Genomic DNA, 14141 nt, shown 5'->3' on the forward strand with positions numbered 1-14141 from the left:
GCAGCCAATTGAGGTTGTGTTTTTTTGACACGTGTACGTAGGAGTGTGGCGAGTGTTTGTGAGTTTATCGGTGTGTTTTCAAGCCTAATGAGCTGTATCTGACTTGTAACATTTTGCTTGTTCCACAGTGTTTCTGCATAGTGGCTTTGCAGTCTGACAGCTTCAAATTGTTTGGTTTGCGTGGCTGAGCGGCCGCAGTGTTTTTGCACAAATCACTAGTGTCGTTTTCAACAGAAATGTGGCACTCGACGGGAATTTGCGAAGGGGAACTTGCATTGTCCATGACAGCGTCTGTTTTTCGGACTAGGCTACTGACCTGTAAGTACGCTATTGCGTCTCTATTAATTTTTGTTACGATATCCGAAGTCAGAGACACCTAATCTACATTTGCACGTGCATGTTTTCCCACATTAATGTTTTTTTCTGGCTCTAGCGGCTGCGGGGTCACCTCATTACGACAACCTAAATGATTGTGGTTAGACAGATAGCTGTGTAAATACGGTAGGCGTAACCACCACGTGAGGGGATTTTCAATGGTGTCAAATTCATGAGCGTTCGCTCCATGTGGTGTGGATGTACACCAGCAGAGGTTTAGCATTGTACAGTGCTTCTCTCTATTCATTCAATTCATGCAGTAATGTTAAGAGTCACTAATTTTAACCGCCTTGCTATTTGACTTTGTTTTCAAATGTAGTTTTAGTTATGTAGCAACATAGTTATAAGGCTCAAGTTTCACTCTAATAACTTTTCCCAGTGCGTCTTTCTATTCACTTTGATATGTAACTAAATCTGCAAAATACACATTGGATAGCAAGATACGCTTATCGTCGTTTCTTAATAACAACTAATGTTAAAGCAATTTCTTGCGTTTTTAACCATACCCAACTAGTCAACACCACGTATCATTTCTTTGCGTCATTCGCAATCTTGTCGTGGGTACAACATAGTTCCTCCCCTCTGATCGGGCTCGTAGTAGTTGTACGTAATGACGGGAACACCTTGCAGGTCTTCGACCACTGAAATCCTCTTCATCGTTACGTTAAAGCAACATTTTATTTTGGTCACCTAAAAATTTGAAACTGTGTTCACAAAGACTTCTATTTGTTTGTTAAAATTAACGAACCTCATCAAAGTAAACGCTGAGAACTCGACCTTTAAAGTCTGTTCTTTTGATCATACATCGTCCTTCTTTCACCAACTAATCAAACATAATCATATATGTTTGTTTTCATTACTGATTTAATTAATATTGTTGACCTGCTTCAACTCGCTTTGGACTGGAGCAAAACTTGAAAAGAATGTCACGTCGGTCACCGCCATGTTGGAGCTATCCGAATCATTTACGATCCACCTACACCAACCATTTTGTATATACAGGGATGATATTTATATAAAGTGCAAAGAGAGCTAACCTGTTGCAGACTCTGACGACGTATTTGCATGCTTTCTTCTGAATAGTGGCGACAGCAGACACGTGGAATGCCGCGATCTCGTCCGTTTTGGGTACATTGTAGATGACACCGAGTGAGGCTAACAGGCAGCCGCTACCACAAACAGACACTTCGATTGGAGTAGGAAGAACGGGAAGCTAAACAAACGCTTGCTCAATTTTGCTATCAAAACAATTTTGTTGCAAATTTGGAGTCAACCTGGACATTTTGTACTTGCATGGCATTCGAGGAATCGATAATTAGCTCTTGGTCTAGACCACTAGCTGTAAGTTGGACTGTTGCCGAAACGCGTCCGTCAGACAAAGTCAACTGGGCATATTCCGATAGAGCTTGAAGTGCCACCACAGTGTCCTACAATAAACGTAGTAAAAAACACTGACACTCAATGTTATAAATACTATAGACCAATTGATATCAACCTGTGTGGACTTAAATCCTCCTCTTGGATTACGCTGCTCGAGTAGCCAGCGAACAATTCGTAAGCTATACGCAATGTTTCCTTTGTTCGCAAACGCCAATAACGCATAGGCGCTCGTCTCTACGTCACAAGAGCTCGATCGGCAATAATAGGACCACGCCCACTGGTTCTCACAAGTTGGTGAAAGTGTGTATTGCCAGTAAGTGTAGTCGCCATCAATTTTGGCACAATTTCTTAACGAATTGAGAGCTGTGTCTGTGCTTGTCTCGTATCCTGAGGCTTTTGTCAACGTGTAAGCGACTAAAGCCAGATTATACGGGCTACTGCAGTTGGACGGTATGCAGTTGTTTGTCAAGTAGCTCAGCGCGGCGGTTACCGCTTTATCCTACACCAAAACGTATTAGCAGTTATCTTGAGCATATAATATCCGTTTGCTGTTGCCTTTGGTGGTAGTCCGGCCTCAAGAAGCGCCAGTGTGACGTAGGCTGTCAGAGAACAACCACCTCCACTGCATCCTTGCATCTCCTTGTGTATTGGACCGCACACCGGCGGAAACGAACCGTCGTCGTTCTGCTTCGATACGATAAAGTCGATCGCCTCTTCCTGTACTTTGTTATCGATAGACATTCCAATGAGGCCGTCCGCTTGACCAAACGATCTCAACACAAACGCGGTCAACCTGACGAGAAGATGATAAACAATGTTATAGATATTTTAATACATTTTGTTGGTTCAAAATACCACATGCTTCCACAACGATCGTGATCTCCGAATGCGCTGTATGATCCATCCTGACGCTGATACGTCAACTCTCTCTGATATCCTAATACAATAGGATACTTTAAATTGGTTTGAGTAATGTCCAAAATCCTTTATTGTCTTGCCTGTTTGCATGTAGTGAAGAGCCTTCTTGCGCGTTGCAGGGTCAAGCTTTCCGATTGCGTGGAGGTAGCGAGCAATGTAGACTGCGGGGGCAAAGTTGAGCATGTTCTGTTCTCCACAGCCCGTTGGCAACCTCAAAAGACTTTCGAGACCGCTAATAGTTGGTCCCATATAATTTGCTGCATATATTTGGTTATTGCTTTACATTATGTATGATACACTCTTAACATTTATCTATACAAACCTGTTACAGAAAATTCTGCGCTTTCTGAGTCGGGAACGTAGTCTTGTGGAAGAGATGCATTGAAGCGTTTTGTAATGCACTTGAGGCCGTCATCAGACGCTTCGTCGAGTTCGGGAGTGGGAGTAGGAGTATCTGCAATTAACAAAGTTACTGTTTTGAAAGCATTTATAACACAACTGAATATATATATATATATATATATATATATATATATGTATGTATTTACCTTCAATACACAGCAGGGCTGATTGGGCATACTCTTCTTTTACTCCTTCAGGCTAACCACAGAAGTCTAAAGTAAGATTACAAATTTGCGTTTTAATCATGTTTTCGATTACTTCGACAAACAGATTTCGTATAAGGCTATCTGCAGCAACTGTCGATCTGGCGGTGGCATTTATCGGCAGGTGACCGTTCTTGAGAGGTAGGAGGTAATACGATAGGGAGTTACCTGCGCTTGCAGGAACAGTCACCGTTTTGAAAACCTGGTTTAGCGCTGTCTTGTTTCCCTTTCCGTGCACTATTCGCAGATCATTGCTGTCGACTAGGACATCGACACTTGCCTAGGAAAAAGTGTGTCACAATGGCAGATAACATGGAACCGTTTGGCCACTCACTGTTAGTGGTGTCTCCAAGTAGTTGTAAACGGTGAGAGTGATCTCTACTAGCTCTCCTCTTATCACCGAATAGGGTAGATTGAGAGTGATGAAGAAAGGTTTGAATACTCTTAAAGTTGTCGGTCTTGCTATTAACATGTGGGTTGATGGTGAAACAGAGAAAGCATCCGCAACCCAAGACGTAATCGTATCAGGCACAGTAACTTCCTTTGTCTGTGTATGATTACTGAATAACAACAAAGTTGATCAGCCAATACAACAAGACAAAATAGAAGCAATTTATATACTTCATCTCCATCTCAAACCAAAGCCACGTCTCTGGAAAGTATTTTCGTACACGAGTTGGATTTACAAGATTGGCAGCGTTCGGTGTATCAATTGCTTCATCTGTTAAGCTGGTTTCAACTGGCCTCTTTCCAATTGTAGCTGTTAGTTTTCCACCCAAATCAAAATCTGGAACGCCGCCGTTTCTTGTTCTTGCTAACCAAAGTACTAATGTTCAAAATTAGCAAACAAAATCTTGTTTGTATACACCGAAAGGATTTCTAACTTGGATAACAACAGTCGTATGTAACTTTAGGTTTGGGTGGAGGTGTTGGTTTTGAGCATTCAGTTGGAGACGTCATATCACTGTCAGACACACTAATTCCAGTAGCCTGTAAAACAAATAGCAAATTCGTTTGGGTTGGTAACAAGACTCTGCTTTGCATGCAATCGATAATACTAGTCATACGGTGAAGTAGCTGCTTGCTTGGACGTAAGAACAATACCGAGGAGAGTAAGTGACATCCTTGCAACGTCGTGCACAGCATTTACGAGGACTGATAATCCTTGGTGACTCTCTTCCTACATCTCCTTTGACTCCAGTAGGACCAATTACGTCTACTGCAGGGAGAGGTCTCGGTTTTGGAAGAGGTGGGTTCCATCCTTTTTGATACCCATAACATTCGCAAGTACAGTTCCAATGTACATACCAGTCACAAACGTATTTGTTAATGGCCAATTGCTTGTGCTCATCAAACTGTCTAATCTCATCATACAACTGAAAGACAATGACTGTTGGAGAAATGAGTTAAAAACGACGAAACAAAGGAGGTCACTTTAGCTGTTGTTAGTTGGTTCTTGTCTTGCTGAAGGTAAACGCTTTGATCGACTGCTACTACGCCCACGTATGACGAGACAGGAGCATGTATTAGTAGATGGGCTTTCTGGCCAGGTCTTACTTCTTCTTCTTGGAATTCCAGAGACATCTAGAAAGAACAAGCTCGCAATACAAAATATGACATCTTGACGACTACACAACAACTGACCTGTGATCTGTTGTTCGCGATTACATCGAATGTGATGCGTGAAGCTGCTTGATTCTTCTGATTAACAATGACAGTAACTTTTGGAGCCATCGATGACGTCACAAGAAATGCGAATGAGCAAGTTCTCTTCATGCCTCCGTCTTCACACAACTGTTGATGCTTGCTTCTGATTTCCTCATCTCTTGTAGGCAAGCACTGACCATGACTGACAATCTTACCTTTGCTAACAATCTAGAAAAGTGTGGATGACGTATATCGTCCGTATCTCTTATTAAGACGGTAATAACTTACATAATAGTCTGCAACTACTTTGCTAGAAAAAGATGCATAAACAGATGCTTTATTACCGACCTGCATCAGGACAAAGCGCGACGACAATAAGACTAACCAGACAAATGAAATCAATCACGTATACCTCTACTCGCTTTTGCTTGCTTGACAACACAATTCTTTCAGGAGCATAGATCATATTTAGAGAAGTGTATGCATCAGCAAAACGATTTGTTTCTCCTGCTATCAGAACTTCAGCAGCCTAAATACATAACGCGGTTGCATAAACCTTGTAAGCTTCAGAAACTTTTTACTTACTTTAAAACTGAGAGACAAAGCGTTGCATGGAGTACAAATATTAAATGTTGCTACTCCACTTTTATCAGTCTGTTGGTAAATAGCGGTCAGCGATTGAGAGTTCGATTTTTGACATCCGCTTTTGTTCATTGTGTATATCGTACTCGTCAGGCTTACATTTGCATACTTTGGAGTTCCCGTCAAACTTGAAGCTGCAACCTAGAGCGAGAACACTTAGAAACGATCACGACATCCAAATCTTCTAATTGTTTTTACTTTTACTGTGGTGTAGTGGCACTGGCTGAATGTTTTGTCTTCTTGGATAAAAGTAAGTTTGTTTGGTCTGTAGGTTCTTGTGATACTTGTCGGTCCGTCGCATTGGATGGTTTTTTGAGACTGTAGATCTGTCACGTTGACATCGATATTTAGCTTTCCTCCACAGCCACGTGCGCAGAACTTCATGCACATTTCAGTGGCTCCATTGATCTGTAAGAGATGTTGAATTCACTGTTCACTGTGTGCATACACAGTTTACAAATTCGCATTTAATATCATTTGCCTTCTAGATCAACAGAATATACTTCTTGATCCGATGTTAGTACGTGTATGTTACACTGACTGAACAGTGCATTGCATTGATACACTGACATTGTCTCATGTAATGCTACATTTACTAATTGCAATAGAAGAATTTCTCCCATAAATTGACAAAAGTATAATTACTAAATAATTTAAATTAATAAAAAGGTTGTTTGCTGTATCGCTCGTCTTAAGCTAGCTGAGGAGCGTTTTCTCTCGGGAAACCAGAGCACAGTTTGAAAAGTCGGCAGCTAGAATCTCTACGGTCGTTTGGAAGACTAGAAACAGTTGTACAATGAAGTAGGGCGACTGGTCGAACAATCTCTCGTTCTGCATCTGGTTTGAATTTGGCTTCAAATTCCGTTAGCGAGACTACTATGCCACCGTTCCTTAGGAATCTACTATCTCATCTAACTGAAGCGGCACTCCAAATAAACGGAAGTGGACACAACACACGACACAGGTAAGTACATTGTTACTACTGCGCTGGGTTGTCCAGTTTTAGAAAACTCATGCATCATATATGGTGTGACGAAATCCTTCTCTGACTAACGTCTCCAAACAAAGGCAGACCAAATGAGATATTTCCTAACATCTGGAAAACGGACTGAATCAGAGTTGAAAGAGATGAAGCGCGAGGCCGAACAGGATAAAACACCCGTCTCAGGTTTGTCATTTGTTACAACTTATCTTTGTGCTGGTACAGATGTCGACATTGGATGCGTTTTCTGACTCGGCAGCTGACGTTTCGGTGAACACACCCTCGCATGTCAATTCTGTATCACTTAGTACGGCTTTGGTTAGGAAGGCGCCTGTTGCACGAGGTGAGAAACTTGTGGTACTAATAATGCAAAAGGATCATCAGTCTACTAATTACTTGGGAAATGGCTCCTTTGATCAGCCATTCACTGTTCTGTCTGGAGACTGCACATCTATGGATTGCACTTTGGATTCAGGTTAGTGCAGAGCTACTAAGGAATCACCATCCTCTTGTGACTCAGTGAACTGTGATATGATGACCACACATTCTATTATACCTTCTCGGCTAGAAAAGATGTAGACTCTGACTTCTCCAATCAGTTCAGTCCACTAACAAAGAAAGAACGGTCTCTTTCACTTGATGATGATGCTTCTGTAGACCTTGTGCTATGTCGGGAGTTTCTTGATGGTTGATTGAGATACAAATAGCCAGGCAAATTCCTATCTGAGACAAGGATCCCTGTGAACAGTGTGACCCTGATGATTATTATGATGTTCTTCATGCAATCATCAAGTTTGTGAAGGCAAACCAGATGGTGAACTCAAACACCGACATGGATACGAAGACTGGATATGGAGATTGATGCACTTCAGCTGGCGATATCTGTGTTGCGGGAAGTTAGGAGTGGCACATCGAGTAGTCGTTTGTTACATGAGCTCCAACTACTCCGGCATCAATTTAGCATCCCTCATTCGGAGACTTGTGAGGTCACCATAAATCGGCTGAAAATGGAATTGCAGTGCAGGGTCGAGCGGGCTAGGAGGATGGAGAAGAATCGTAAGAGACTTCGCAGAATGGTTTGTTTTAACGGGATGCTGGGCGGTTTTACAGGAAATTGGGTGAGCGGACTATCCAGATCACTTCACCACCATCCGAATATGAGATTGAGCAGTATAGGGGTGATATCCTGGAAATTGAAGTGTGTCATAATGAGTTTGCCTTCTGGCTGAGGCGTCAAACCAATGGGGAGACGTATCGGACAGCAGAGCAGCAATGGCAACCGAACTCAGGCAATGAAGTCACATTGCGTCTCAAGAGGATAGAGAACTGGAAGTCTCCTGGTCCACATCAGGTTTACTGTTTCTGGGTCAAGCGCATCACGTGTCTTCACGATGACTTGACTCGTAACTACAACCTCCTGTTTCTAGACCTGCACTCTTTGCCCGACTTTTTATCTCTTGGAACAACCACTGTGATACCTAAGAGTGACAAGAGTAACCAGCCCAAAAATTACCAGCCTATCGCGTGTCTATCTGTTTCCTACAAGACCCTCACCTCAGTCGTCAGACAGAGGATTGCATGGCATTTGGTTCAAGAAACCTAATGGAATCGGAGCATAAGGGTTGTCAGCAGGGATCCTTTGCCGCAGAAAGCTGCTGATTAACAAACTGCATACCGAGGACTTTAAGACCATGGCAAGGCACAGGAGATTGAGCATGGCATGAGTTTTTACCAGAAAGGCCATGACAGCGTTCCACACAACTGTTTACTCCGATATCTTCAGCTGCATAAGATTAGTCCAGTCTTGTGTAGGTTAGGTTCCTATCACGTGTTATGAAGAGTTAGAAGAGACATCGATGGTGCTTTATTACTGGAACGGTGCCATCAAGACGAGGCTCATGGAGATATTTCCAAAGTGATTCACTATTTCCTCTTCTTTTCTGTACGGCTTTTAATTCTCTCAGTGTGGAGTTACGCAGAAGTGGTCAAGGTTATTTGATGAGCACTGGGCGTTGGTGAGACTGCCAAACGTCAGCTTGTCAGTCTTCTACTTCACACGGATAATCTGAAGCTGTATGGCAGGAATCTTGATCAGCTGAAAGGGTGGTCATCCAGATGAAGTTTGGTCTGGACAATTGCGCTGTTGCAGACTATGTCAACGGCAAGCTCTCTGGATACAATTCTGGGGTGATTGTAGGCAAAAGAACACACCAGAAACGTTTTGGAACCGGGTAAAGACTACAAGTATTTGGGTGTGAACGAGAGTAACGGTATCCAGCACAGCACTATGCGGGAGACACTCCGTCGTGAGTGCTTTCGTAGAACGAAGATGGTTCTACAGACCGAGTCGTACGGCCGGAACAAGATTTTGGCCATCAACGGGTTTGCACTGCCGGTTTTCACTTACGGCTTTGGTGTCATTCATTAGGAAACCACAGACCTGCAGCAGCTTGATCGACGAACCAGGAAACTTCTCTCTATGCACGGTGTCCACCATCCTGCAGCCGGCGTTGCGACTGGCTGTACGCTCTGTGCACCGAGGGCGGTTGAGCGTTACAACAGATAGAATCGACGTATCAGTGTTGTATTGTGGGGCTGGATTGTTACCTTCGTAGCAGCTCTGATCTCTTCATGCAAATGGTACAGGAGTGTGATGCTAAGAGGTCCTTTTTAATTCGATTCAACGCATGGTCCGTCAGTTTACTGCACAGCTGCAGGGGAGTGTCTCTAAAGGACAACAAGTCGCAGAGCTTACATCGAAGTGGGACCTTCCCGTCTGATGGTTTCTTTGAGCAAGCACCTCAGACAGATGCAAAACATTTCCACACGTGCAGCAGTTCTCTTCGTGTACATTGCTGGGGCAGGAAACCTATGCATGTTCAGTGTCGTCGTGTCACTTACCTGTGGACATGAAAGAGACTTACAGATGGCTGAAGTCATTGAATCTTTCTGCTGCACTGAGGGACTGGTTGTTGTTGCTCAATTCCAACTCTTGGGACTGTGTATTATGAACGCAATATTCTGCATCGAGATGTCAGTCGCACTTGACGCTTGTGCAGTGTAGGCCTGGAAACAGTTGACCACATTGTGGCAAGCTGTAGTGCCTTGGCACTGATGGAATACACTGATCGACACAATCAGGTGGCCTCCATTATCCACTGGAACATTTTTCGTCTCTTTTGGGTTCCATTGGAGAGCAGCTGGTACCGGTATCATCCTGATAGGCTTGTGAAGACGGACAACATTACTGTGACGTGGGATACAGCCATCCCTACTGCTAGGAAGATCGGTGCCAATCGTCCTGACATTTGTTTCAGAAATAGAAAACAAACACTTGTCTTGTTATTGATATCAGCTTTACTGCTGATGGCAAAATCGCCAGGAAACAGGCTAAGAAGTTGACGAAATACAGTGAATTGCGGGTGGAAGTAAGTCGCTTATGGCAATGTTGGACACTGGTTGTTCCAGTGCTGTTGGGAGCGTTGGGCATGTGCACAGTGCGCGCAGGTATTGCACGGTGGCTGGACATTATTGCAGGTCATCACAACCTGCAGCAATTACAGAAAGCGGTGCTTCTTGGATCCAGTCGGATCCTACGTAAAGTCATATCTTCAGTCTAGACAACCATGATGGTCTAAACACCTCTGAGGCCGGGTTTGCCTCCTGTGCTTACAAGAGACTTTACAAACCAGACTGATCTGGTTGAGTACGACATAAATAATATTAATAATATGAAATATTGCCTAACAAAAATTTTAAGGCAAAATATGAAATCTTTGAAGCTATCACATTTAAGTGCAAGTACAGCACAAGTCTTAGAGGGGAAGTCCAACAAAAATGAACTTAACTTGTATGAGTAGAGCTTACCAAGACAAATTGATCGGTATAAGTTACTCCGTTATCGTCGCTTTGTATACGAGAACGAGCGATGTTTCTGTGATGTGCAACGCCCACGCGCCTGCTCCGCGCTTCCTGGTCGATGAAGCTCCGCCCACTGCAAACGAATCAATGCGTTTACTGATGACTGCTACGGATATATCGAGAATGCAGAATGTGGATGCGAAGACATTATGAAGATCTGCCTTCTTGCCGTCAGTGGTTCTTCTCTAAAGTAAAATGGTGTCGGTAGAGCTGTTTTTCCGCCAGACTTTGAAGCAGAATTCCTCAACACCACGGCTTAGCTAGAGAACGCGCTTGTGCTTGAGTATTTGTTTATCCTTGTTCTTTTAATATCCGAAGAGAAACGTTCAGCGAGCAGTCTGGCGTGTGCTACAGAGAACGTTTTCCTATTTTCACATCCGGTGTGCTCACTTTCTTTGCCGCTGATTGGTAGAATGTTACAATCCCGGATGTCAAAGTAGGATCATCCTCTGATGCACAGGACAGACGGCAAGCTGAACGTTTCTCTTCAGATATTAAAAGAACAAGGATAAAAAATACTCAAGCACAAGCGCGTTCACTAGGTAAGCCGTGGTATTGAGGAATTCTGCTTCAAAGTCTGGCGGGAAAACAGTTCTACCGACACCATTTTACTTTAGAAAGGAACCACTGACGGCAAGAAGGCAGATCTTCATAATATCTTCGCATTCACATTCGACATTCTCGATTTACCCGTAGCAGTCATCCGTAAACGCATTAATTCGTTTTTAGTGGGCGGAGCTTAATCGACCAGGAAGCGCGGAGCAGGCGCGTGGGCGTTGCACATCACAGAAACATCGCTCGTTCTCGTTTACAAAAGCGAAGATAACGGAGTAATGGTAAGATCTACTCATACAAGTTAAGTTCATTTTTGTTGGACTTCCCCTTTAAACTCAGCTTACAGAAACATAACACCTTTTACTCAGATGACTACCAGTTACCACACTGCAGATACACTGATTGTGACAAGCCTAGTTTTAAGAAGAATATAGGCTGTACCTATTGGTACGAAGTAAAATAGATTACTATTATTATTATTAAAATTAAAATTTATAATATAATAATTAAACTTAAAAGTAATAATTGAAAATAATTTTGAACGTTAAATAAATCTGACTAATTCTTAATTAACAACTACATGATTTGTATGGTAAGCAGCGCCGGATCCAAGAATTTTCAAAAGAGGGGGTTCACCGTTAGCAGTTATTTATGGCATTACTAATTTCCTCTTTTCTAATGAAGTTATATAAAATTATTGAACCACGCTTATTGGAAAAGAGGGGTTGTAACCCTTGAATCCCCCTCTGGATCCAGTCCTGGTAAGAGATGAGATCCTAGCAGAAAATTTACGTCATCTTAACAACGGTTAAAATGATATACACTTAAATTTAAATAACTTCAAATACGGTGAATTACTTCACTTAATTAATCACATCTGACCTTGCGCGTTGTAACAGCTTTTTCTCGACATCGCAGCCATCTGTAATTAGGAGTCACTTGTGCTTTCAAATATCCTGTAACGTTTTGACCGTAAGTATAGCTAGAATATTGAATCAATTAACAAACTACATTTTAGAAGCTTGTAATATAATTATATAGATGCTTACGTTGCTGACACGGTGAAGCAGAGCTTTTTTGTAACACAATCGATGACATCATTAGTGAGAGCCACCAAACAGGAAAACTTGGGCAAAACTGCAAGAAACATTTATTGCAAAAGATATATTTTGGTTAGAGTGAGCAGAATTTACCGTAACGTTTGACTTTAAATGTAAAGCAAGAACGCTGGGTTTTGGGCACACCCTATGTATGAAGGGATATAAAGTCTTAGAGTACCTATATACACAATTAATTGGTAAGCGTGTACATACCTCGTATGTAGCACATAGCGTGTGTGTTCCAAGAACGGGTTCAGAAGACAGTGGAAACTCAAACTTGCCAACACCTGCGCAAGATACCATAGTTACAAATTCATTGATCAACGAATGCCCTGTCAAAGCGTGCCAGCTAGTGCTGCAGTGTGTTGGTAACAGCATTCTTAGTTAACGCATTGAATTTTAGGCACTCACCAAATTCTAAGTCAATGTTGGAATAACGTCCAATGGTATATGATTTAGGATTCTATAACATAATGAAGTATGTAGACCAAAGTTGGCGCGGAAATTGTGATCATGCCCACCTCTATAGTGACGGTAACTCCTCCTGTCACTGATCTCGTCTCACGATCAAGAACAATCACTCTTCCCATGACTGAAAACCAAAACCCATTTAGCATCATCTAGAGGTTGATTTGTAGACAGTTTGTCTTGTGTGCTCTGTATTTAGTTGTGTGTGTGTGTGTGTGTGTGTGTGTGTGTGTGTGTGTGTGTGTGTGTGTGTGTGTGTGTGTGTGTGTGTGTGTGTGTGTGTGTGTGTGTGTGTGTGTGCGTGTGTGTGTGTGTGCGCGCGCGCGCGCGTGTGTGTGTATGTGTTTGTGTGTGTGTTTGTGTGTGTTTGTGTGTGTGTGTGTGTGTGTGTGTGTGTGTGTGTGTGTGTGTGCGTGTGTGTGTGTGTGTGTGTGTGTGCGTGTTAGTATGCCCCCAGTGGGAACTGTATTACTGTGCTGATGCGATAGAAATATATTATGATTATATTATACCCGTTTCTCCTGGTTTGTAGATAGGTTTGTCTGTCTGAATGAGGATGATTCTGTTCTTTCCAGATATCGTAAGTGGTAGACTCCTGGTCACCAACGTTTTCAGATGCGTTGTCATATTGACGTCGATGCTGTACGGACCGTCAGCCGGATCAGCATCTTCAGGAATCTAAGGTGTAAGGTAACTACAGTAAGTGCATAGTTAAAGACAAGTAGAAGAGTAACACGTGTACAAAGACACACCGCTAGTGAAAACGTGTTGACTGAACCTACAGAAAACAGATTCCCTCTGACTCGACTATTGAAATAAACTATATCAATACTTTACTACCTGGGATTACTGTTCTCTCCTTGCTTGAAGCAAGCGAGCTGCCGGAAGAATGTGTCACGTGTACAGACACTGACTGTTTTGCCTTGGAAAGAATGTCTTCTACGTGAACGTACACATCAAATGTTTCTCCCGGTGCTACACTTTTTGGTGCCACGACATGACTAATATTGGGAAGCCTGAAAGGTAATAGCCAACCGTAGCACAGTCATTTTGCAAATGTGATATTAGCTAGTCTCACGGAACAAGAGATTGTGAAGATACACAGCTCAATGTCGCAAACAGTCCAAATGATGCGAGAAGCAAATATTGTGCCTTCATCTTGAAATGATCTAACGAAAGATCGAATGAGGGTCCTTTGTTCTCCAGCTATGTGACGTCAAAGTGACAACTGCGTAGGAGGGTGATTAATGACACGACAAGTGAGAGGCGGGAACTATGTCGTTTCGTATGAATATTAATGGTATAGCTGTGATATCCAGTTTTGTCAAGATTAGTGGACTTACATACGTATCTGCTAACGCGCTATCGAATTCGATTGCATCTCCAACGACAGTCTCTTGTAGCTCCTGCAGCAGCCTTTTGAGGTTGTGTTTCTTCGACCGTGCACGTAGGACTGTGGCGTGTGTTTGTGAGTTTAACGGTGTGTTTGCAAGCTTAATGAGATGTCATATAGGGGCGTGTTTGATGTTATTTGAATAACCGCTAATA

General features: G+C 42.7%; 1 protein-coding gene across 2 annotated transcripts; it reads right to left on the reverse strand.

Annotated features, from left to right (window-relative positions):
* Nucleotides 1-730: 730 nt before the first annotated feature.
* LOC134182144 (murinoglobulin-1-like) lies at nucleotides 731-13857 on the reverse strand. 2 transcript variants are annotated; one of them, XM_062649498.1, is made up of 32 exons: nucleotides 13672-13857; nucleotides 13434-13609; nucleotides 13346-13371; nucleotides 13106-13271; nucleotides 12647-12717; nucleotides 12537-12588; nucleotides 12339-12412; nucleotides 12219-12270; nucleotides 12075-12162; nucleotides 11908-12007; nucleotides 5766-5975; nucleotides 5511-5708; nucleotides 5338-5454; nucleotides 5214-5273; nucleotides 4923-5153; nucleotides 4713-4862; nucleotides 4346-4654; nucleotides 4163-4268; nucleotides 3900-4092; nucleotides 3613-3838; nucleotides 3334-3558; nucleotides 3222-3273; nucleotides 2996-3127; nucleotides 2754-2930; nucleotides 2611-2692; nucleotides 2311-2548; nucleotides 1871-2254; nucleotides 1650-1802; nucleotides 1413-1588; nucleotides 1258-1351; nucleotides 1124-1198; nucleotides 731-1065 (listed from the first exon to the last, which is right to left on the reverse strand). In XM_062649498.1, the coding sequence occupies exons 1-32, from the start codon at nucleotides 13749-13751 to the stop codon at nucleotides 916-918; spliced, it is 4623 nt and encodes a 1540-aa protein (XP_062505482.1). In that variant the 5' UTR covers nucleotides 13752-13857; the 3' UTR covers nucleotides 731-915. The 2 variants fall into 2 exon arrangements, with proteins under 2 accessions (XP_062505482.1, XP_062505481.1); XM_062649497.1 differs by having other exon boundaries at nucleotides 3900-4104.
* Nucleotides 13858-14141: the final 284 nt, after the last annotated feature.

This window comes from Corticium candelabrum, chromosome 7 (assembly GCF_963422355.1).
Source record: "Corticium candelabrum chromosome 7, ooCorCand1.1, whole genome shotgun sequence".
Taxonomy (NCBI): Eukaryota; Metazoa; Porifera; class Homoscleromorpha; order Homosclerophorida; family Plakinidae; genus Corticium; species Corticium candelabrum.

Bases quoted from the DNA above. Each gene is read 5' to 3' on its own strand.
- LOC134182144 (XM_062649497.1), bottom strand. From the start codon at position 13,751: ATGAAGGCACAATATTTGCTTCTCGCATCATTTGGACTGTTTGCGACA. The intron at 3,128-3,221 runs GTAAATACATAC...TGTTAATTGCAG, and splicing joins AGCCCTGCTGTGTATTGAAG to ATACTCCTACTCCCACTCCC. The intron at 2,693-2,753 runs GCAAGACAATAA...CTATTGTATTAG, and splicing joins TCTTCACTACATGCAAACAG to GATATCAGAGAGAGTTGACG.